Raw genomic sequence first — 24,643 nt, forward strand, 5'->3', positions numbered from 1 at the left:
GGGAGAAGAGAACGAATAGTGGCAACTTTTGTCCTGAAGAAAGTAACACAATTATTGCACTGCTCTTCTGTAGTGTCGATGTGTCAGGGAGTTTGTGGCTCGAGGAGATGATCAACAGTCGAGAAAAGCTGCTTGGAGTTTCCAGGATTTTTACTGATGATGTCGGAGTAGAATTGTGACTGTGAGTGCGTTTTTTGATGTTCCTGATCGGCTAATCTGTGAACATTGAGTCCAGATCGTGCGAGACGCCGCTCGAGTACACGCCCAGCTGCCTTCATGCTACGCAACTCTGAAGTGAACCAAGGGGCTGAGCGAGAGAAGCTGACTGTTCGTGATTTCAGTGGGGCGTGGAGATCCAGGACAGTACTCAGGGTTTTGTTGTAGTATTCCACTGATTCACTGACTATAGTGAAGTTTGCAGAAGGGGGGATTTGCTGCAGGTCCAAAGTCATGATGTCTATGTCGATATGTTTCAAATTTCTGAAATAAATTTTACGTTTGGGCTTGATGCGGTGAGACAATTTGAACTCCATTGAAACAACCTTGTGATCCGACACTCCCAGATCGTACACCAACAGATTTGTGATAAGTCAGTGATAACCAGGTCAAGCGTGTGCCCCCTGGTGTGTGTGGGGACATCAACATAATGTTTGAGGTTGAGAACATCCAGTAGTTGCAAGAAGTCAGCTGCAGGTTGGCGGGAGGGGGTGTCAACATGGATGTTCAAATCCCCCAGTATGACAGTATTTGCAGACGTGGTACAGACTGAAGAGAGAAGTTCATTTATCTCTGAGATGAAGGCTGGGTTTGGTTTGGGTGGCCGGTAGATGAGAATAATAGTCATGGGGAAAGGGGGTTTGCATTTGAATGCGAGGCATTCAAAAGAGGAAAGGTCAGGAAGAGACAAGGTGGTCAGTTTCAGGTCACTGCGGTGTATTACGGCTAAGCCTCCACCGCGACCAGTAAGGCGGGCTTTCTCCAGGTAATTATAGCCAGGAGGACAGGTTTCATTTAGGACTGAAAAGGCCTCTGGCTGATGCCAGGTTCAGTAAGGCACATTAAATCAATCCCCCTATCTAGGGTGTGATCATGTATGAGACATGATTTATTAGTGAGGGATTGTGTGTTAAATAGTTATATTTTGAGGCTTGATGAGACGGTGCTATGTAGAGGAAGAAGTAGGCTGAAATCCACTCCATGTTTTCTGTCCCGCTTGGTGTGTAGAAGTCTCGCGGTGTTTCCAGAGCTACTATTTCTTCCATGAGCGGCGGTATTATGATGACGTGAAAATTGTGCGACAGTGCGCTCAGCTGGCCAGAGTGATGGAATGGAGTCTCCAGACTGGGAATAGACAAACTTTCCACGGGAGCTTCTGTGGATATAGCGGCTTCGGCGTAGAATTCCAAGCTGCTTAAGTGCTGAGATACAGGTTCGAGTTCTGTAATGTCTTAACTCGAGCAGCTGCGTGATGGAGTACTTTAGCGTCATGCCGGTCCGGACAGATGCAGAGTTGGTAGCTGTTTGTGTTTGCCACGGACCTGCCGACCAGAGATGGGGAAAGAGCCAGAAACACAGAAAGACCCACAGCATGGCAGAAGATTGAGCTGGGTGGAGAAGTTGAGCTGGAATTGTTTGTGGTAGGTGTCGCTGCTCGTGTAGCGGCTAACCTTATTAGCCACTCGTAGCTTAGACGTTAGCAGCTCGTCCAGCCGACGAGGGATTTGCAGGAAAGTGGATTATTGTCTGGTTATAGTTGGTATAAGCATCCATATAATCCGTGCAAAAACAAAAGAAAAGCATTAGAATCCTTGCTAAAAAAAAACAATAAGAGGCTAGGAGGGAGAAGCGGCAACAGACCATGACAGCGTCCTCTCTCCTCCTTCCTTTTTCAATAAATTAACAGCCACCAAACCACAGCCAATTTCCCCTTAGCGCAATACTGCATCAATTGCGCCACTGATGTGACAGACAAAAGAGTATGTGACAGACAAGAATAGTCAATTCTAATGTCTAACACTTATTGTGGAGAAAGAGATGTCCTGTATGGGTTGATTGTGAGTTGATCTGTTGGTAATGCCTCGGGGTTCCGGTGGGCATGTAAACAAATGCATAATGCTGCGCTATACTTTGTGGCCTCACCCGGTTGCATAGCGACTCTTATTGTTTAGGTGTCTTTTAATAAGCAGGTAGTCCTATCATTAGCTAGAACTAGCTAGATAGATTAATATCGAATTATATCAATTTGTTTTAAAGCTCAATAAATAACAAAGAAGACCTTTGACCGGCACTTTTCCCATTTTTTCCGGAAGATTTAAAATGTAACGGACATTTTCACCTGCAAAAGAATATTCTAACGGGAACTCTGAATTGTTGCGTTATTGCTTGTACATCACTTCATAACTCACTTAAAATGTGAGTCTGCAGAGGTCTGATAGATATTAAAACCATAGAGATGTGTTGATTAAAGAGATACACAGCTGAGATATGACTAGACATCATTGTTCTAATTAGAGTTCACTCAGGCCACTGAGAACCTTTTCACCTGTTTTTGCACTCTTAATGATAATTTACATTTAAAGTGGACCTATCATGCTATATTTGAAACATATATTGTAGGGCCATACCTATATAAAGTATATAAATATAGTTTTTCTTTCAAAATACCAAACAGATCCTGCATTTTAGCCATGCCTCATTGCGCTTTATTTGCTCTTTCCAGCCCTGTTTTTGCAGGGGGCTGATTCTGTGAGCTGCAGCTGACCACGCCCCCCTGCAGGAGAGGGGAGTTGGCAGTTACTTTGGCATTAGGGCAGGGATATGTAGATACTTTCCACAGTTTGACATAATGAATTGTGCTACTTTTAAAGCAAGCAACGATGTTTTCAAATCTGTAATCAAAAAGCTGCTCAAAAACGCCATCGAAGCAGTTCCTGCCATTGCTTAGACCCTCCAGAAAAACGCGATTCAGCGATTGCAGAATTTACCGCATAATCAACAAAATGGCGCAGATTTTTAAAAGGCCGCATATTTATCAAAAGGCCGCAAAAATCTAATCCATCTCATTTACCGACGAACATTTCTACTAAAGACCGGGCAAAAAGTGGGGGGAAACTATTCTGCACCCCGTGCAACTGTGTGTTGGAGCATAAAAGAAAATCAACGGTGACGACCCACTTTGATTCATTCAAACTTTCGAAAATGCTTTCTGCTGCTGCGGACAAGAAAGCCAAACGACGCACGTTCACCAAGGCATCAACATCCAAAACCCTTTCAGAAACAAGTGAGTAGCCTAAAAGATTGAAGCTGGTCAGATAACGAACGAGTAAATGAAAACAGAATGAGGCGGAGAAGTATGTGTGTGTGTGGGGGGGGGTGTGTTTGTGTGTGTGTGTGTGTGTGTGTGTGTGTGTGTGTGTGTGTGTGTGTGTGTGTGTGTGTGTGTGTGTGTGTGTGTGTGTGTGTGTGTGTGTGTGTGTGTGTGTGTGTGTGAGATTAAAATAGCCCAATTGCTTTTACAATAAATAAACAATGAATGTGTTTAATTGAATAGTAAAGGGGTTTAACGTTAGTGGCAGGTTGTGTGTGAGAGAGAATAAATAAGACAGCCCAATATTTAAAAAAATTGTTATTCTTTTCCCCCGCATATTTAGCATATTTCGCAACTTTCCGCATATTTCGCAACTTCCCGCAATTTCACCGTATAAAATCACATAAAACCCCTGCATGTTTAATCGCATAATCAAGGAATTTAGCCCGCATAATCAAGGATTTTTGCCCGCGTTTTTCTGGAGGGTCTAATTGCTACGTTAGTTCAAACAGTAACAACGGACTATTTTTCTTAGCAGATGCATGTCAATTTAAATCAATACATACATGATACAACTATTTTTTGAAATAAATAAAATCAATTTCTAAATCCATAAAAGCATTTCAATTAATATTGGGAGTCATGTCTTTACTTTGTTTAGAATGTGGGCATGTAATAAGCGGGATAATGTGCAGCGACGCGGTCATTATGGGGAAAAGAACACCGACAGGCTGATCAGGAGCCCGACGCGAAGTTTTAAAGCAGGAGGCGTAAACGCTTGCCTCGGGGAGGGAGAAAAAGAGCCATATATAACATAAAGTCAGAAATGGTTAAAGATGAGAATCATCTGAACTTTGGACCGAATTCTCATTCAAGATGCCGCAACATCAGGAAGGAAGCAATAAGGACACCAAAGCTGCTGCTGGTCTGTTCTGGTTCCATTCTCTAGTTGGCTTAGCTAGAGCAGCTTATGTCAGAACGAGGTTTGTGCCAATTGGCAAATAGATTGTATTCCGAAAGGTGAAAGGCATGATTGAAGAGTTTCCTTTTTCTTACGCCAATAATTTCAACTAACTTGCTATAAGAGCACAATGTTATTAAATTGAATCTCTAGAATCTGCGCTATACTATGAGTTGCATGTCCTTCTGCTGAGCCCTGTTAACAAGCACAAGTATGAGTACATTTTAAAAACTTGCAATGAATTATCTCTTTTCCAATGGGTCTTACAACTAGCATCTCAATTCTCTACATTCATGGTAACCAAAAGTTGTTGTTCGCTCCATAGAAACAGTTAACATTATGGATATGATTTTGATTGTCATATTCAAGCTAATTTATTGTCGCAAAAGTGTTTAAACTCTTAAAAATGTTTATTCACCTGACAGATTCATACTGAATAATGTTCATTATCCAAGTCTGTGAAGTTCTAGTGAAGGGATTAACACTATTGTTTCAAAAATATACACCCCCTTTCATGATGGTCTTGCTGAGAGAGTTATATAACACATGAAAACCTGTTAAACCAGATCCACTAACATTTCCCAAAGGCTTATTTGAAGTTTCTAAGGTACCACAGGAACCTCTTTAAGGGCCCCTAAAACCCATGAACATCCTCAGTTACCACAATAACTCACAGAACGTTCCAACAAACACTAAAACATCTGTTAGGGACCCTAGAATCTCCTTTAGATTATCTAAATAAAAAGAAAACCAAACATTAACAAGTAGTTTTACCGGTCCAGAAAGCTTAGCAGATAATTCTATTGGTCAGTCCAAAGTAATCACATAAAAGCGAGCCTACTGTATAATCAATGTCTGTCTTACAGCTGCTAAATGTGTTTTCTGATCAACGGCGGAGAGAAAAACAGAGCCACTGAAAAAGAAAAAAAATCTCATCCAGCCTAATGAAAGACTGGTTGGTTATTACGAGTCATTACGGCGTGGCTGGGCACAGACCACAGACATTCCTCCTGACAAAACACAGTCGCACTGAGGTTGTCAACTTTAAAAAATGTTGCCATCTCTGCAGTTCTTGCTTTTTTTCCTGTACACATTTAAGGGACACTTCAGTCTCTATTTGACTCTTTTTTTCTTTTCCATGTGTGATTCTATTTTGTGTGTCTGCCTCTTCCTGTTTCTCTCTCTGCCTCACTGCAGATGGATGGTGGGTGGTCAGGAAAGGGTTAAGTGCTCTGCTTTATAAACTCTGCGTTTAGAGTCTGCTGGAAGCTACTGGTTCAGCCTTTAAATACAGTCATTTGACACATCCCAACACAGGCTTGAAGCATAGAGCAGCTGCTGACCCAAACTCAGGCTTAAAAGGCGAGCTGGTGTGTTGGCTTCACACTGCGTTGGACAGCATGAACGCTCTCTTATTCACCTGTTTGCTGGTGCCCTGGCTGGTGGCAGCCTCGGCCAGGAAGTTTGACCAGGAATCACAGCTGATAATGGGATCTGTACCTGGCAAGGAACTGAGCGGATACTTCATCGATCATTTAAAATCAAGGAGAGCTAGGGTAAGAAATGTATTTATTATGCCCTAATTATATGCCAAACTGTTTTCTCTTCAATTAATGTGACATACACAAAATGTGCATGCATTTTAAATATGCTTTTAAATAAAGCAATTCAAATTAGCTAGTTTATTAATGCTTTAGAATTTTTGGAATGTAGTTCAATGTCAGCAAATACGTTTTTGCTTCACTGTTCACTTGTTCAGATAGAATGCAAAAATGTTGGTCAGACCAGTCAAGTGTTCTCTTATAAGATACAATTCTGTTAATAATGAATAATTCAAGTGAGAAAAATAAATAACTCAGACAGATGAAAGAGATAAGTGGTACGAACATAAAATGTGACTTTACTTAGTCCTATAGGGACCACTATGTAATGCATAATAATAATAAAAGGTAATGAAGGATTACAGGACTTAGTATTATATGTTACATGTATGGTTTAGTTAGTTATTTTGTCTTCTACTTATGACAAAAAACACACACAATCACACACACACACACACACACACACACACACACACACACACACACACACACACACACACACACACACACACACACACACACACACACACACACACACACACACACACACACACACACACACACACACACACACACACACACACACACACACACACACACACACACACACACACACACACACACACACAATCCCTGAAGCAACCACACTGTCCATCAACTAACCACAATTACATCTTCAAAAAATTAAACTCAAAACCAAACTGGTCTGGTTTATCTTTCAGCATACACTTGTAGAAAGTGAAAAACCCACAAACAATCCAGAGACTGATATGGATAGAATAAGGGTAATTAATTGAAGTCAACTTTTTAGTTCTTCCCTTTGATTGGTTTGAATGCCAGTCACTTAGTTTAAAAACAAAGGCAGTAGGATTGGGGATTTTTCAGGGATACTTTGATCTGTTACAGCACCTGAAGGGGACCAAGTCAGGCGATGATAATGGAAGATAAACCACCCAAACGTAAGGTGATGTAGAATTCCAACACTTGTTGGATTAAATTAGTTCCCTTCTCTCTGGTTATATGCTTTGCAAATATGCTTTTTGGTTGCAAGCCCGCGGATAACCCTTTAGATTGGTTTCGTTGAGTATTGAATGCTTTATTGCTGACAAGTTATCCAGCCACCGAAGTTAAGAAAATGTACAGCTGTCCAAAACTCCTGAGGCTGAAGGACGCAAAAGATCGCAACCTCCAGAGGTCCAAAGGCTCCTGGGGTCAGGGGCTTGGAATGCACTATACCTTGAACCCAACCCGATTCTCGTTGGCTATCAGCAGCACTTAAGACTCTTCTGAAAATATGTATTGACCAGGTATGGTAACTTATCCACAAAATCTCTATCAGAAAGAACACTGCCTGGAATCAAAAGGCATTAACACAAATTAAAAAATATATAATTCCTTAAGCACTGCACAGCTCATGAACTAAAGTCTTTCAGCAGGAAAGGCTTTGGTCTGTCTTCAGCCAGTAGGCAGCTTTGAAATATAATGTGGACTGCGACAAAAAAGCTCTGCCAACCAATACAGCTTTGGAATCAAAGAGTTGATAATGAGCCAAATGAATGGAGACTGTTTTAGACCAACAGCAGATACTATTTCACAAATTAAAGCCTCCTCATTCATTACAATCAGACCACTGTGTTGGCAAAGTGGGGAGGCCAGATGCAGAGGCTTTGGCCAAAGCATTAGACTTCCTGGATTGCTTTTCATCTTCTGACTTATACTTGTAGCAATATGCTGACACCAACACAGATTTAGGTTTAATTCACCTTTAACAAACTTAAATTCTTGTCATGCCATGATTAACATTGGATTATCCCCTTAAATGTTTACAACTCATGAATGACAAAGCTTTATATTGTTACATTCAGTGTGTACATTGTATTTTCTAATTAAACAATTCCTAAATCTCAGCCTTCATGCCCATTAAATCAAACCTAAACAAATCCTGACAACCTTGTTTAAATGAAAAACTTAAAGAGCCTGTGACAGCCTCCCAACAACTGTTGTGCAATGAAATATTGGGCTACTAGTAATCTTGAACCGTCAGTTTAAAAAAGAAGGTGCGATACCGTTCCGATAAATATCAAAAATTTCGAACATCGCGGGGAAATCCCTTCGACTCATTTCGAAGTTTTGGGGGAAGCCGGAAGTGACGTCAATGCGGGAACGCTTCACTGTGCAGCGAGAGAGCCAAACACGGACAAAGTGTGTTGTCATGTGTAGAAATGGTGAATTACTGAGTTTAGGCACGTTAATAACGTTTTAATGAAGTTGACTACAGTATATTCATATTCGTCAGTGCTTTCATGTCAATTCGGCGAACATAAACATAAATGATCGTGGTGAAGATGAGGATTAAATTAGGATTAAAAATCGGTAGTGAGAGCTGCTGAATTTCCTCCCGTCGGACGTGATATAAAAACAAATAGATTATTATTGTAGCTGTAAACTCAAGTGGATTAAACTACATTTATTAGTGCTTTCATGTCAATTCGGCGAATATATGATACATTAAATGATCGTGAGGATGATGATTTAAAAATCGTTTGTTTGAGCCGGTCTGCATTTCCTGATGAAAAAACAAACCGATGCTTTTTGTAGTTGTAGTACACCAACATGGATTAAACGTGTGTTTTTTTTACCACAATGTTGGGGAAATTAATGGATAAAATGCACAGATTATTATTATTATTCCCACTCCGATCGGGACACTAGGTCCACCGTTTTCCCGCAGCAAGGCTCCCCCCGTTGACAGTTTACGTGGGCTGGGCTGGGTGCAGTCGCGGACTGGCCATCGGGACGAATCCCAATGGGTCGGTACCGAATTGGGCCGGTCGGATAAGTCACTAGCACATCCCCCACTCCCCCCGTTGACAATTTACTAGCGGCACCGAAGTGGGCAGGTCGAGAGTCCCGGGATGATTTTTATTCCCAGTCCACCACTGGCTACATGACCGTATTATCGCCCATATTGACGCACCTAATTCCTAAACTTCTAACAGATACAACATAAACCGATCCTTCAGCCTCATATGAGCTCCCAGACACGTTCAAAATTAAACTGTCATCGCTGTCTTAGCTTGCTGCTGTGTGCGCCATCGTGCGTGTCATGCAGATGCTGGGATCCTGAACGGTGCAGCTGGAGCGCTTGGCCCGCAATGACGTCACACATCATTTGGCGGGATTTGAAGAATCCCCGAAAAGATCCAGAATATGGTCAACATTGAAGGGCAGATTAATGGTTATCAAAGTACAAATATCCAAAATCAGTTCAGTAACGGTTTTCAAGGGGACAATATTTACTCAAATTGATGGGTTTGGATGATGGGGGAAACTCGTGTCACAGGCTCTTTAATGAACAAAATGGCATTTGTATATTACTTAACGCTTTGAAACCTCGAATTCTTGTTTTTCTTGCGTGCCTCCATGATTAACTGGGGCCGCGTTTAATAATAGCAGAACTATTCAAAGTTATCAAACAGCACCTTATCAACTCTCAGACAACTCACGCAAAAATAGTGCAAGTCTCATGTATCCAGTTGTGTGCTCACTACTTCCAAACGCATTCGTTTTTTAGTAAAAGCTTGATAATACACCTGGAATCATCCAGGCTTGAGCGGACTCACTGCGCATCTATGCAAGTATGAGACTTTTTTTTTCCAGGAGTGTTCAAAATAGCTACACATTAGCATGCTAGACTTAGCAATAGACACTAGTTGCTCAAGAAAAGGACAATGCAGTACAGATATCTGGCATTTTTTTATATCTTCATTTGGTATTTAGCCACAATTTGTTCCAAAAGTAACCAGTCCTAACCCCATCAAATGTCAATTTTTTGTTGTAGCAAAATGATTTGGCCGTAGTATTAAGATGCCATGTTTTCTCCTGCAGAGGGCGTTGCCTCTGGCTGATGAACCTGATGACAGCCCAGTGGAAGCAGGAGGAGATACCTCTGGTAAGAAAAAGACTTACGATTGTGTAGACACAACATCTAATTTAAACAATAGGATAAACTGCTAGCCCATTGTTAAAGATGCGTTCACTCAAATCTGATCAAGGTTTGAAAGTCTGGTAAAAACATCAGATTTCTCAGAACAAATTAATCAGTGTTATGTTTGGCTGTGTTGATTGTGGTTAATAATATCCATCCCAAATTGTTTTGTAGTGTTTGGGGAATCTATGCCAAACCAGGGTATCTGTTCCTTTAGGTACTGCACTCAGAACTCAAACAACCTAAAAACAGGGTCTAATTGTATCGTAGAAAAAAAACTATGAACTGTAGGATAATCATTGTAATTACAATTACCTCAAGTTAAGTGTTTAAAGCACATTAAAAAACACAAGTTAACCGTATTGTTTTACAGAGATTTAACTTACAATGAAATAACTAAAACAAAAAACCTAGACAGGGAACATGGAACAGTGAGGAATAATTGGTCAAAGGCTAAACTTGTATTGAGTAATAACTATTGATAATTATCACTGCAACCCTAGTCTGATTTGAATTGAGCTGGATTAAAGATTAAAGAAGTGCTATAGATTCTTCTGAAGAAGATTATGTTTGTTTGGTGCCTTTGTGTTGCAGATCTGCCCACCTGCCTGCTGTGTGTGTGTCTAACTGGTTCAGTGTACTGTGAGGAGGTCAGTCCAGACATGACCAGCGTTCCGTCCTTGCCTAAAGAGACGGCCTATCTGTACGCCCGCTTCAATAAGATCAAAAAGATCCGCGCCAAAGACTTTTCCGACATTGGTAAGTCTGTAAACTGTCTTCATCATCACCTGTTGATTGCCTTATTTGCAAAGACTTACAGGCAAAGAATAAAAGCTTGCGATGCATGCTTCGTCTATCTTTGTCTTGTTCAATAATTAGATTTAAATGGTTAGCATTATAGCATGTGTTATCAGGATCATGCTGGGCGAGGAAATAATTACAAAAGGCCTGGATACGTTTTTAGAACTAGACCCAAACACGCAACTAAAAGTCAGGCTTTATTGATATCTGCTGCTCATATTTACACTATTAATCTTTCCCTTGAGAGTTTCCCTTTTGAAGTGCAAAAGAAAATACTTCCTTAAAAGGAATAGCTAAGTATCATCAAAATCCGTTACTGTTGCTACGCAGCAACAGTAAGGGATTTTGTAGTGAACAGGGTAAGCAGCATTTGCTTTTTTTAAAAACCGGCTAAATAGACTGACTTTCTGTTGTCTCACTGCTCATGAATGACATGAAATGTTATGATAAGTGAATAGGTGTCACTCAAATACCAACCAAACAAGGTCAAGTAATGGCAGCTGGTAATTCTCTAGTCTAAGTGGGTAAACATCAGAGTTCACTTTTTATATTTGGTGTTGAAAGCACTGAATGCGATGCATCTGGGGTAGAAAATACACAAAGACACTTGTCTATGTAGCTGCACTTTATTAATTAGCTGGTCATCTGGCCTATGTTTTGGTCTCTAAGGGTGCATTCACACCTAATAGTCCGCTCTCTGGTGCGCACCAGACGACAGTTTGTTACATTGTTTCATTTTTCAGAAGGTTCGGTTTGCGTTCACACGGGCAAAACTCAAACGGACTATAAACTTTAAACACAAGTCATGTGCACGGAAATGCTGTTCAACCATTGGTCAGACATTAAGGGGGTAAAAACGCAAATCCCGGCAATTTCTACCGGAGCCTCCGCCATGGAGCGTCGGCACTTTCGGCAGGTTATTCTCATGCTGTTGTTAATCTGGAGATCAACAGACACTAGCGGCCCGCGCATATGATTATATAATCAGACAAGGTCCGTTAAAAAACATTATAACACATATAATGAGACGTTCTGCAGTAAGGAGGGGCGTTTCACCGACGACAGGTGTTCTTACTTTTATGTAGCTGACGGAGAATTTTTACTTTACACGACACTGTTCAACACTTAATTCTGCTTCACTCTAACTAAACAACCACGGAAGTCTTGAAAGACTCTTTCGCTAAAGATTTTGAAGATATCCGTGTTCTTGTGACACGTAAATACTACGCTTCCTATGTTTTGGTGAGGACTGCGTTCACACCAACAATGAACCGCTCCAGAGTTCGCAAGCAAGCGCTCCAAGACCACTTATTTTAGCGGACCAGAGTCCGGTTGTTTAGTTCACTTAAGAGGTCTCGGATTATGTTCACACCGACCCAAATGAACCGCACCAAGCGGCTAAACGCACCAGGGTTTGATTCAACCGGACTATACAAGGCAGGTGTGAACGCACCCTAAGAAAAACTAGAAAATTCCGAGAAATGTTGACTGTGTGACTGAAACTTGGCCGCGCGTCCCGATGCTAACATTACCCCCGCTTTGTAAGTATTGTTAGCATTAGTTGTATTGTTAAGGTACAAAGAATATCCATATCCATTTAGCTGACTATTTTAAGTGTTTATCTATTATATTTTTGGATTCTTGTACCACATTCCTGCATCGTTTCTGAACATCTTTAGATTACCACTGGATTTAGTTAACAACAGACAGGTGTGTTCAAAGATCAAAGCGTTTTTTGTACAGCTCCTCTCCCCTCTAGTCGTGATGTCGCCCACTCTTAACGAGCTCTCCCATTCATTCCTATGGGGCAAATGGTCGCGGTTTTCTGCGATTTGCGTGAAAACGGTTTGGCGAATCTCTTATAAAAGACAACCCGATCCCGGTCATTCCGCACATTTGTGCTGCTGTGATGTGTTTTTTGTGTGTTTCGTGTCAACGCTGCCGGACGAGCATGACAAAATTTGTGGCGGAAGAAGGAAAATAAGATGAGATAAGTATGTTGAATACTATACTGTGTGTGGCTTCGCCAGTCACACAGAACTACACAACTGTTGTAAGTCCTTACTGCATTTCTTAAATAGAATGCTTAACACAAAGGAAGGGGGATAAAATACAAAAGAACATTAATATGATGGATCTTTCAACAGTTACTCTGAAGAGGATTGACCTGACAGGGAACCTGATCTCAGAGATTGAAGAGGGGGCGTTCTCCAAGCTAACCATGCTGGAGGAATTGTCTCTGGCGGAGAACAGCCTGGTCAAACTTCCTATGCTCCCCACCAAACTCATATCCTTCAACGCCAACCACAACCATCTCAAAACCAAGGGAGTCAAGGCTAACGCTTTCAAGGTACAAATAAACATCTCTCAAACTTGTTTTCATTAATAACATAACACACTTGGCCAACAACAAGATTGCAGAAAGCTGTACACACTCATTAAACCTGGCTGTTGTTAAAAAAACAATCAGACGCAAAAAAGTTATTTGAGTAATTGTTAACAAGTGAATATTTATGTTGATAATATTTTTCATCTCATCATATATATGTAATGAATGTTTACTAAAATGTTAAAGCATCTATAAAAGTCACGACTTTGCTAGACTTTACAGCCAGGTATGCTGTTTTTCAGGTACACGTTCACTTTCCACACAGCGAAAGGAAAACTAATAAACAACTCAACTGAATATTTTTATTTCTTTGCTTCCCCATCAGAAAATGACAAAACTGGTCAACTTGTACTTGGCAGACAACGAAATGGAAGCTGTTCCACACATCCCAGACTGTGTTCGGACCCTACATCTACAGGTTTGTATCTTTTGCTGCTAAAATAAAAATAAATAAATTGACTGCAGAGTCTTTGGAGACTCTCCAATAGTGGTTCAAGTTGCTGTCTTCTAAATTGATTATAAAACAGAATACAATCATGAATATACAGCTTTAACATAATGAGCTAGACATAACAAGCTGTTACTTGACATTGTTTCTATTTCCTCCAGAACAACAACATCACTGAGGTAAACGTAGACACCTTCTGCAAGTCCAATGACACCTACTACCTACGGCCGAGCCTCAATGAGGTCCGTATGGACGGCAACCCTGTGGTTTTGTCCAAGAACCCGGACAGCTTCACCTGCATGAAGGTTCTGCCTATCGGACGGTACCGCTGAGGCGACAGAAACTTTACTGTACCCCCTTTGTTGTTGATGGAGCATTGGGATACCGTGTTGTTCTGGATTTTGGGGTGCTGGTCCCATAATGGGAATAAACGTGACAATGTTTTTACTTCGGCAAACCTACAAACAGTTTGTGAGATTGTCAGGTCAAAATGAAACCATTCACTGGACTGAAGGTTTAAAATGTAAGGACTTTCTCTACTCACGCATATTTCAGTTCTCGAGTCAGTTGAGTAATTGGATCAAAATCCCCTGAGAAGGGGTGTGAAAGCCTAAATATGCTGCAAACAAGCATTGCTGGACCACTTGAAACATTTGCATTTCACCTAATCATGAAAGAAGTTTAAACACTTCCGCACACCTGGCCAATCTATCCGTATGTGTTGGTCAGATTGTCTGTTTTGCCAACATAGCCTTTGATTCTGCCATCAGAAAAGGTGCTTAAGAAGATGTTAATACATTGTGCAAACAGTTAGTTTGACTATATCTGACATGTTAAGGCCAACATTTCAGAAGAGATTACCAGTAGAACAACTGTATCCCCTAAAATGAGTGGAGAGGTGTAAACACCTCTACCTACTAACAGTCCGACTCATGGTTTCATTTTGACCTGGCGCTGTACTGCCTACAGTACATGAATGAAAGTACACAAACTCCTTGTGAGTTTGTACCAACACACACACATGCAGCAACAAGCAAACAGGCGTGCTTGTAACTACCAGAACTTATAGGTTCAAAACACAGGCCAATGTCTTCATATTCTTTGTGAAAATAATTCTAAAATAATTTTTGTTTCCAAAAGTTACTTTAAGTCGTTAAACAAACTAGATATAACTAAAACCTTTTGGATATCTTTGCTGCTTTTGCTAACCTAATGAAGTCTCTTGTACAAGTGTTAACCCTTTCATTTAGAGGTTTTACAATACAATTAAACAACTCAATGTTGTATAATTTTACAACAATTAAAATGTTTTCAAGCCTTATAAAGCCAGCTCTGTTTTCACCTTGCTCATTGTCGGTCATCAGGTCAATGAAATATCAAAAAAAATAATACATGACCGAATTGCAGTCTTTGATTATGTGTAATATTGGTGCTGAATGGCATTTCAAAATGTCCAGACTAAAAATATAGGCTGGCTTTGAGGCAAACACATAATGTTAAAAAATTGTAAACGTTGTCAAAACTGAATTTTAGTCTGACACAATCAAATTAAGATGTTAAAATGTTTTTGCTTATTCCAATTCAAGTATGTTTTGCATTTAATATATTTTCTTATGACAGTAGTAGAAAAAAGCTGCAATATCTTCAAAACTAGGTTACAATCATATAAGTCATGAAAAAAGGTAGATTCTGAAATGGCACTTAAAGGTGCAAAGAGCCTTTGACCATTATTAACAGTCCTCTTTATTTGTTGTTACATTTTTGTCATATGTAAATACTTTCTCAGTGTTTCTTAGAAAAATACTACAAATGAACAAAACATTGAGTGAATTAATTGAACTTTCAACTATAGCATTTAAAAAAAGGCCTCTTTATAAGGGCAATGGCCATGCAGATCTGTGCAGGCTTTCTTAAGTAATTTGTGACTTAGCGTCACCTTTTTTATTTATAGACTGCAGTGAACTGGGGCACAATGTATCTATGAACTATAGTAATGTGAAAATTACTCTTTTTTATTTTGTCTGCTTTTAAAATGTCTTGCTTGTGTCCCTAACTCTTCCCTTCCAGTAATAAAGATGACTTAAGAAATTATTACTGATGTGAATAAGACAGTGATGTTCAAGGAGATGTATGTGACATGGCTATGTTTTAAAATATTTTAATAAAGGTACACTTTTTAAATTAAAATATTTATTGAGTTATTGTTGCCAAATACAAAACTTTCAAAATCTTATTTCAGATTAAGCTATCATTTGTAAGTTGTATTTAAAACTACTTGCTGATATCACAATTTTAAAGCCCCACCAGGAGTACAGCAAAAACAGAAGTGCATTACACCATTGCCCATGACTAAGTGTAGAGTGTGCTTGTGTTGTGCGTCTGTGTGCAGATGCCCACAATTGCAAAATGTCATTCAGTGATTGGCCACATGCTTTTAAATGTCTGTGGTCTGTGTACATGGCCATCATCTGCAGTCCTTAAAGCCCCTGTCACACTGTCCCGAAATTGACACCCGATGGACACATGATTAAGGAAATGTTCAAATTCGTCTCTGATCGTTACAACATCGAGCCATTCGTGGTGGCATCTTAAGCCATCGTATGACCGCCGGTGGAGTTTCTCAGGCTCCGGCAGCAACTTCGTGAGCGGCAACTTCGTAAGGCACTCGTGAGGGCATCTTGTCAAATCGTGAGGGCATCTTGTTATCATCGGTGCCATCGGGCATTCGCCCTCACTCTGATCGGGGCGAATGCCCGATGGCACCGATGATAACAGGATGCTCTCACGATGGCCTTACGAAGGGCAAAATTGACACACGAATTCAACACGAAAAGGAACCTTCTCAAGGTCCTTCGGCAATTTGTTGGCATGCCAAAGATTTTGCCACCACTCACGAAGTTGCTGCCGGAGCCTAAGAAACTCCACCGGCGGTCATACGATGGATTAAGATGCCCTCACGAATGTCCCGATGTTGTTACGATCAGAGCTGAATTTGAACTTTTCCTTTATCGTGTTTCCATCGGGTTGTTTTATTGCAGAACAAAATCATGTAAACATATTATGTAAATAACCCAATTTGTGTTCTGTGAAACTGAAAAGGATATAATATATTATTTTGAAGGCGAGTTGACAGGAAGTTGTTGTTGCTATGGAAACAACATTACGGAGAAAACTTAATATCTTCTACATATAAAGACGGATAAAGTAAAGAACAAAGTCTGAAAATATCAGTACAGTATCATAGTACTTTAACATAATCGTTTTTGATACTTTCGTTGCAGTTGTATGTCTTAAATGTAATGTAAATGTTGCCTTCGCGTGTGGTTCGGGGCCATCTTCGTGCAAAATTCACAATTCAATATTCGTGTGTCCATCGGGTGTCAATTTCGGGACAGTGTGACAGGGGCTTAAGTGACTGGCTGGTTAATGTTGCGGTTTAGCAACAGGAATGCAATGTATGAGAATTCTATGTGAATTTGTTATTCTTCTCAATACATGTTTATGTCTTTATGTCATTAATCATACAAATCAGCATACAAGGCACAGCCTACACTACAGCAGAATCTTTACAATGGGAATTATATTTGTTTCCATAATAACACTGAAGAAAATGCAACTAAAGCAAAAACTAGAGTTTAGAGCAAGCAGGCCACTTTGGAAAATGTGGGTTAATCTTCTTTCAGCACAGCAAACTTGGCAGAACTTGACATTCTTCAAGTAAACAGGAGAATGAGATCCATATTGCATCTGCGGCTTCACTTACCATTTGACATCTTGCTGCTACCCCTTCAATAAAGTCCCACTCAATATTACTCTATATTTACCATGTCGACATTGATTCACACAAACAGCACTTACCTTAATTTTCATACTCTTTCATCAGCCAGAATTCAAGCACTTTACAAAAAATACTGACTTTGGACGTGTCCTGACTGATGGACCGTCTGGTCTCAAATATTATAGGATAGACTGATCTCGTCCCCAACAAATAATGCAGAGATGTCATTTAGCAACAAGTAAAAATATTTCCCTCATGTTTGTTATGCTTTTTTGGGTTTCCTCTTTCCTTTAGTGTGTTATATAGGTTTTTGTGTAAATGGTCTGCAAAGGCTAAAATGCAAAAGTTCCCTACAGAGGGAGTTTCTCCCAACACCCTCCTCCCCTGCCTTAACGCCTCCGTTGGACTCCTTTGTTTACTTCCGTAACATAATGATATCACTGTGCAACACTCTATTGGCTAGCACTCCAACACATTGTACGTGATCGGCTAAGGGGCGGGACATCTCTAAGCGGATGACCGATACAAATATCAACATGAGAATAAGCACATTATGTCCCCTTTAAAAAAAAAACTAAAGAAAAGATGTGGCCATGTCATAAGGCAAACATTCTGACATGTTTCACAAAAATGTGGTCGGTGGTGTTAAGGGACAAGCACCAACCTAGTCCGATCCTCTATATTAGTTGTGAGGACCAAAATGGTTTATCATGCCAATACACACAAATGGTGGAAAGCAGGTGTGTGTGGGTAAGGTTGCCATATTAAGGTCCATTTAGGTGCAGGTGTCTCTTTAATTACCTGGAAGTGTTGGAAGGTTCTGCGCCGGTCCTCACATCTGTCTGAGAAGGTCCTGAGAGTCCTGAAGAACAGCAGAAGGTCCTTGCCCTCCTCCACCCTGAAATGACATTGAATGCATCATTGACATTTTTTTTATGGAATGTTGATTATTTCAAATGTTGATCGAAAAAATGTATATGAAATACTTGCGATAATGACAGCTTTTTCATTAAGTCATATTGAGTACATTGACACTCTTAGAATTCAAAACTGTGGCTTATACATTTGTTTAGTCTTGGATCACGTTAGCAGAGGAGCAGTGTGTTCTCGAGAATGGGAAGGACACACGGAAACCCCCAAAAGGATGCTCAAGGATTAGCTTTTCAATCAACAAACATTTTCATTCAGTTATGCTTTCTTGGCCAATGTGCCTTTTTAATACAAACTACAATTTACCAAGGCAGTCTTTAATGAAAAGGGTTACATTTTAAGACTTTTGCCTAATTATAAGAACATTATGGACGAACAAGGTTTAAATCCTATGTAAATCACTATGCTTTGACTCAAAAGCATTATAATTATTACAATATTTCTATTAAGCATAACTGTGTTGTATCTCCAAATGCAAGAGCAAACCAATCATTTACAAGCAGACCCATCCAAACTACCCATACAAAAACAAAAGTATATTAAAAAACGGTTCCTCCTTATATGCAATATGCTGTATTTCACAATGCTATAGCAAAAAGAACATTGCTCTGTCTGATGAGTGAGCCTGGGATATTCTGTTACAGGTTTTCCAGAGTTTTCCATGGGGGCCCGGGGCTAGACGGCAGCCGGGTGAAGTTTCCAGACGACTGTTATTCCGCGCAGAGCTGATGGAAACATGGCTCACATAAAATGGAGCATTACCAAAAATACAAAGAGAGTGAGGGACTGATCGTTGGTTTGATATTGTTGTTTTTAAGTGATTTGGTCCAACTCCTTGTGTATTATTCAGTTTGATTAAAGCTTCCAACTATAGTGGTTGCTGAAAACTTTTCATGTATCAAGTTTGATGATGATTTGTGGCTTTTGAAACGTGGAAAATATAGGCGCTTATTAGTTTATCATCCAAAATGAGAAGCTAAATGTTCTGGCAGCAAACCGTGGAAAAAAACATCAAATTAAAACAAACACTTTGACTAGAAGCTATTTTGGTTTTGATTGGAACAAAACAAATACTGAGCTCAATACCCAGTCCTGCAGACATTACATTACATTACATTTAGCTGACGCTTTTATCCAAAGCGACTTACAATAAGTGCATTCGACCAGGAAGATACAACCTTGAAGAAAACAGAATCATATAAGTACATCAGGTTTCATAGAGCCAAACATTTCAAGTGCTACTCAACTGGCTTTAGAAAGCCAGCCCTTTATTAGTATATAAGTGCTTTGTTAGTAATTCAATCGCTCAAAGTGGAGTCTAAAGAGATGAGTTTTCAGTTTGCGCCGGAAGATGTGTAAGCTTTCTGCTGTCGTGATGTCAATGGGGAGCTCATTCCACCATTTTGGAGCCAGGATAGCAAACCCACGTGTTTTTGCTGACAGGAACTTGGGTCCCCCTTGCAGTGCGGGTGCAGCGAGCTGTTTGGCCGATGCAGAGCGGAGTGCACGTGCTGGGGTGTACGGTTTAACCATGTCCTGGATGTAGGAAGGGCCAGATCCATTCGCAGCATGGTACGCAAGTACCAGTGTCTTGAAGTGGATTCTAGCAGTTACTGGAAGCCAGTGAAGGGAGCGGAGGAGTGGTGTGGTGTGGGAGAATTTAGGAAGGTTGAAGACCAGACGAGCCGCTGCATTCTGGATGAGCTGCAGAGGTCGGATGGCACATGCAGGTAGACCAGCCAGGAGGGAGTTGCAGTAGTCTAGGCGTGAGATGACGAGGTCCTGGACCAGAACCTGCGCTGATGTCTGGGTCAGCTGGGGACGTATCCTCCTGATGTTGTAAAGCGTGTATCTGCAGCAGCGGGTTGTTGCAGCAATGTTTGCAGTGAAGGACAGTTTGTTTGTGGCCCTGTGGGCCATCTAAGCTAATTTAGAGATGGCCCTGAGCCCAATAGAGACTGCCCTGAAAAATGCGCGCTGACGAAATGACGCATAAAGGGTTTGGGGGGCCTCCCCCTAGAACATTTAGATTGTTGCAGGTCTTACAGTATGCTGTCTGGTGCATTCTCTAGACTGAATTATAAGATGAACCACCACAATACTATATTGTACAATTTCAATTGTATTCTTCATTTCACTTGTTTGTTTGTTCTTGTTTGTGTTTGTTCGCTTGCATGCCCTGCATAGCTATAAGAAATACTTAAGTTGTTGGTCAAGAGTCAAGAGTCAAGACACTTTCCATCTGATGAAGGCAAATGCCTTCCCAGATGTACAAAAGTAGAACACATTACATTCAGTTATAACTGCCAAAACAAACATTATTTACACTATTATGGCTCCTGTTAAAAATGTTTGTAATGTTATCTACTGTAAGTTGGTCGAACGAATGCCTCCTCATCCGGAAGCTGACCGAGCAGACCCGAGCAGCAGTCGAGAGGAGCCGAGCGCATCCGCGAAGCACACAAAATGGCGACGTCAGAGTTCCCGTTAGCCGCAAATCTAAATCTCTCCGGTCAAAATAATTTCCCTTTAGCGCAATACCGCTTCAGTTGCGCCACTTATGTGACAGACAAGAAGAGTATGTGACAGACAAGAATAGTCAATTCTAATGTCTAACACTTAATGTGGAGAAAGAGATGTCCTGTATGGGTTGATTGTTCGTTGATCTGTTGGTAATGCCTCGGGGTTCCGGTGGGCATGTACACAAATGCATAATGCTGCGTTATACTTTGTGGCCTCACCCAGTTGCATAGCGACACTTATTGTTTAGGTGTCTTTTAATAAGCAGGTAGTCATATCATTAGCTAGAACTAGCTGGATCTGATCGATATGGACATAAACGCGAGTGAAGTCTAATCTGACGGGAGAGAGAGATCAGCTGCTGCTGACGAGACGAAACGCAGCTCTGCATGATCACATGCAGTGGTGAGCGGAACGAAACACACACTTCAGGTTAGAATATCACATGTAGCTATTTTAATTACCTCTCAAAGTACCTAAACTAGTTATAGATATGTTTGTTTTACTGTCGGGTCACTCATTACTGGATCCACGAGCTGCATGATACTGGCATAATAGATTGCCCGATCGGGCAACCAGCAGGTGAGGTTTCATTGCCCGAGCTAAATACTGGATGGCCCTGGGCCATCGGGCAGTCCTTAATGTCGAGCCCTGCAAACTTATGTTGTTGAATGCACATTCAGCTAATTTGAAGTGTATTCACATGCTTCACTGAATGAAAATTAATAACTTACTCAGATTTGGTGTTGTGATCATCTTTTTAGTATGGCTTTGTCCGCTCATTTTCCGGTTCATATCTGTAGTTTGTGCTTCTTCTGTGACATGTCTGTCTCCATGCTTTAATGTTCAATTAGGTCTTTATTTTCTGATACTGCCTGTGCTGCAGCACCTCTGTTCACCCTCTGTCTGAAACCAGAGCCCTGTCTGCTCTGATTAGAGTGCTAGCCTGACAGAAAAAACGAGGGGTTACGTATGGTAACCCTTGTTATATAAGCACAGGCGGAGCCTTCTACTGGACTCTATGGGTACTACCCCTTGATCATATCATGCAAGCATTCATCCACTGAGACTTCAATAAAACGTAGCCGGCCCCAGGGCAGGCCTAACTGAATGCGCACGCATCTCACCGTATAAAAGGAGGCCTCGCCTCCTGACTGTCATCCTACACCTCTCTTCAGCGAGCGGCATAGGACCGACAGGGGCCCGCGTAGAGGGCTCCGCCTGTGCTTATATAACAAGGGTTACCATACGTAACCCCTCGTTATATCTCTCAAACAACACCGTTCCACCCCACTGCCCCTGACCGGCTTTCTGGTTGGCAGCCGCTGCACCGCACCCTCCTTTACCTCGGTTGTGAGCGTGGAGAAGTCTGGGCCGCGGCAGAGAGAGCACACTCCGCCGCGCTTACCTCGGGAAAAGTGTGCTCGGAAAACAGTGCTGAGGGTTCCCCCCCCCTGCCCATAGGCAGACGGAGAGAGTCCCCAGCCCTGTATGGGCTCACTGTGCACCACCTCTCCCGAGTCCCTAAGGAGCACGGGGAGAGCGCAAGTGCCCCATGTCCCCCACAATCAGACACTGACCCCGTGCAGAGTGGGTGTGGACTATAGTGTGGAGGGCTCTCCCCTCCTGCCCCTAGGCAGACGAGGAGAGCCCTCCAGCCCCGTATGGGCCCAGTGCGGACTACGTTCCCCGGGACCCGCCAGGGGGCCCGGAAAAACGTAAGGGCATTACGTCCGGTGAGGGGGTCAGATGCCCACTGACCCACAGCCCCCCCCCCCCCCTCCTCACCAGTCCTGTGTTGTCCCAGCAAGCACAGACGATGAGAAAGAGCCAGACATGTCCAAGAGATAAAACTTTATGAAGGGGCCTGGCGTTGACCAAGACGCCGCCGTGCATATGTCCTCTACACTCAAGCCGTGGAATAAGGCTGTTGACACAGCCACATCCCGTGTAGAGTGTGCACGGACCCCCACGGGGCAGGCTCTCCCCGCCTGTCCGTAGGCATGTGCAATGCATTCGCAGAGCCATCCTGCCAGGCGTTTCTTTGACAGAGCTTTCCCGGTCACCCCGCCCCCAAAGCACACAAACAGCTGTTCAGTGCGTCTAAAGGCAGCCGGGCGCTCCACATAACATGCTAGCACACGCACCGGGCAGAGGAGGTGCAGTTTAACTTCCCTGGCCCCACTATGGGGTGGAAGACTAAAGCCCCCTAACTGAATAGCCCCCTTCATTTGCCCATTCCTTGGACCTGGCCATGACTATGAGGTCGTGCAGATAAAATAAAACTCATGCCATGGGCGCGCAGCGGCTGGAGCGATGTGGCCACACATTAGATCAGTGGTTCTCAAACTTTTTCTGTCAGGCCCCCCCTTTGGAGAAAATAAAAAGTCGGGCCCCCCCAACACAAATAGTCAGGCTCAGTGGCAGCGCCAGAGATGTATTTTGGGGTGCTGTGGGGTAGCTTGACGTTTCATAGAGGGTGCTCAAACATTTAGGGTTTCCCATTAATGTACCGGTCGCTACAGTGGAATTTTCTACTGCAACAATCCCCACGCAATTACACAGTATACCCGCGACTGTTACAATGAAGGCTCGATAATCAGCTCGCGGCATATAGGTGTAAGTAGGGGTAAAGTGCTATTTTTATAGGTGGTGTGTGGACCTCACATAGGGGGGTCCGGGGGCAAGCTACCCCGGGAAGATTTGTTTTTAGATATTGAAGTTAAAAGCATCAATCTGGTGCACTTTGAGAGCAAAATGAAGAGATCTATGGATACATCTCTCAACACCCATATGAAACAGAACTGTAAACAGATTTACTATTTCTTTATGGATATTTTACAAATCACCCTTTTAAACTTTATTCTTTTTTTAATGTCATATAGTTTTTCATTTATTCTCTTATTTTTTTATAACTATAATGATCATATAAACGTGTGCCTCGGAAATAATTGTTTACATTAATGGTCACCAAAAGGTTTGAAACCCACTGAGATAACACTGAGAGTCCTTTAGCTCACTGAGTCTCTCAGGAGAGGACTCTCCTCTACTTTGTTGTTGAAAAGACTCCTTACAGATGTAGCGATTCATTTCAGACAGTTTGAAACGTGAGGGCCGTGATTGGTACGTGATCTGCCCTCGCTCAAGGGAAAACCTCCAGCTTGACTTGAGACCTTCCCCGTGATAGATAAATGTAATTATAATGAAGCCAGCTGCAATGGATCATTGATCCACCAGGGGGTACAGTAGGGTTCCACACTGGAGCTCATGTGAAATAAAGTGAGATACAGTATGCTGGATGTACAGCGGAACTTTGTTAAGATCCATATGTCACGGATATCATACTACTTTGCTAAATAAGAGACATGTAATCATTTACAAAACATCACCATGTTGTTATTTAACAAAATAATTTTGTTATTCGAAAAAAACGAACGGGAGGAAATGCAGCCCGGCTCTTGATTTTCAATCGTAATTTAATCATCATCTTCACCACGATCATTTATGTTTATGTTCGCCGAATTGACATGACATCACTGACACATATGAATATACTGTATTCAACTTCATTAAAACGTTATTAACGTGCCTAAACTCAGTAATTCACCAAAAATATGTATATTTTAAATGGAGCTTCGTCGGTCGATCAGGATCCCAAAGTGTAGCGGAGGGATCCTCATCTGGATGAAGGGTGTTATTTTCCCCATAAGGAACAAGCCGCTGCAAATTATCCCGCTTATTACATGGCCACATTCCCAACAAAGTAACGACATGACTCCCAATATTAATTGAAATGTTTTTATTGATTTAAAAATAGTTGTATGTATTGATTTAAAAAATAGTTGTATGTATTGATTTAAATTGACATGAATCCGCTAAGAAAAATAGTCCGTTGTACCGTTTTTTAAACAGTCTGAATG

At 41.5% G+C, this 24,643-nt stretch overlaps 2 protein-coding genes across 4 annotated transcripts in view; one reads left to right on the top strand and one right to left on the bottom strand.

The window, feature by feature from the left end:
* cenpp (centromere protein P) overlaps positions 1-24,643 on the bottom strand; it is a 176,366-nt gene that overhangs the window by 110,767 nt on the left and 40,956 nt on the right. For all 3 annotated transcript variants that reach the window (XM_079682949.1, XM_079682950.1, XM_079682948.1), the window contains exon 6: positions 18,075-18,171. In XM_079682949.1, coding sequence (XP_079539075.1) covers positions 18,075-18,171 — 97 coding nt within the window. The remainder of the gene's footprint in view (positions 1-18,074; positions 18,172-24,643) is intronic.
* Positions 5,368-15,682, top strand: ogna (osteoglycin, paralog a). The gene is made up of 6 exons (XM_079682951.1): positions 5,368-5,824; positions 9,758-9,821; positions 10,452-10,616; positions 12,806-13,008; positions 13,373-13,465; positions 13,657-15,682. Exons 1-6 carry the CDS (start codon positions 5,669-5,671, stop codon positions 13,825-13,827), a joined length of 852 nt encoding a protein of 283 aa, XP_079539077.1. The 5' UTR covers positions 5,368-5,668; the 3' UTR covers positions 13,828-15,682.

This window comes from Notothenia rossii, assembly GCF_949606895.1.
Source record: "Notothenia rossii genome assembly, chromosome: 5".
NCBI lineage: Eukaryota > Metazoa > Chordata > Actinopteri > Perciformes > Nototheniidae > Notothenia > Notothenia rossii.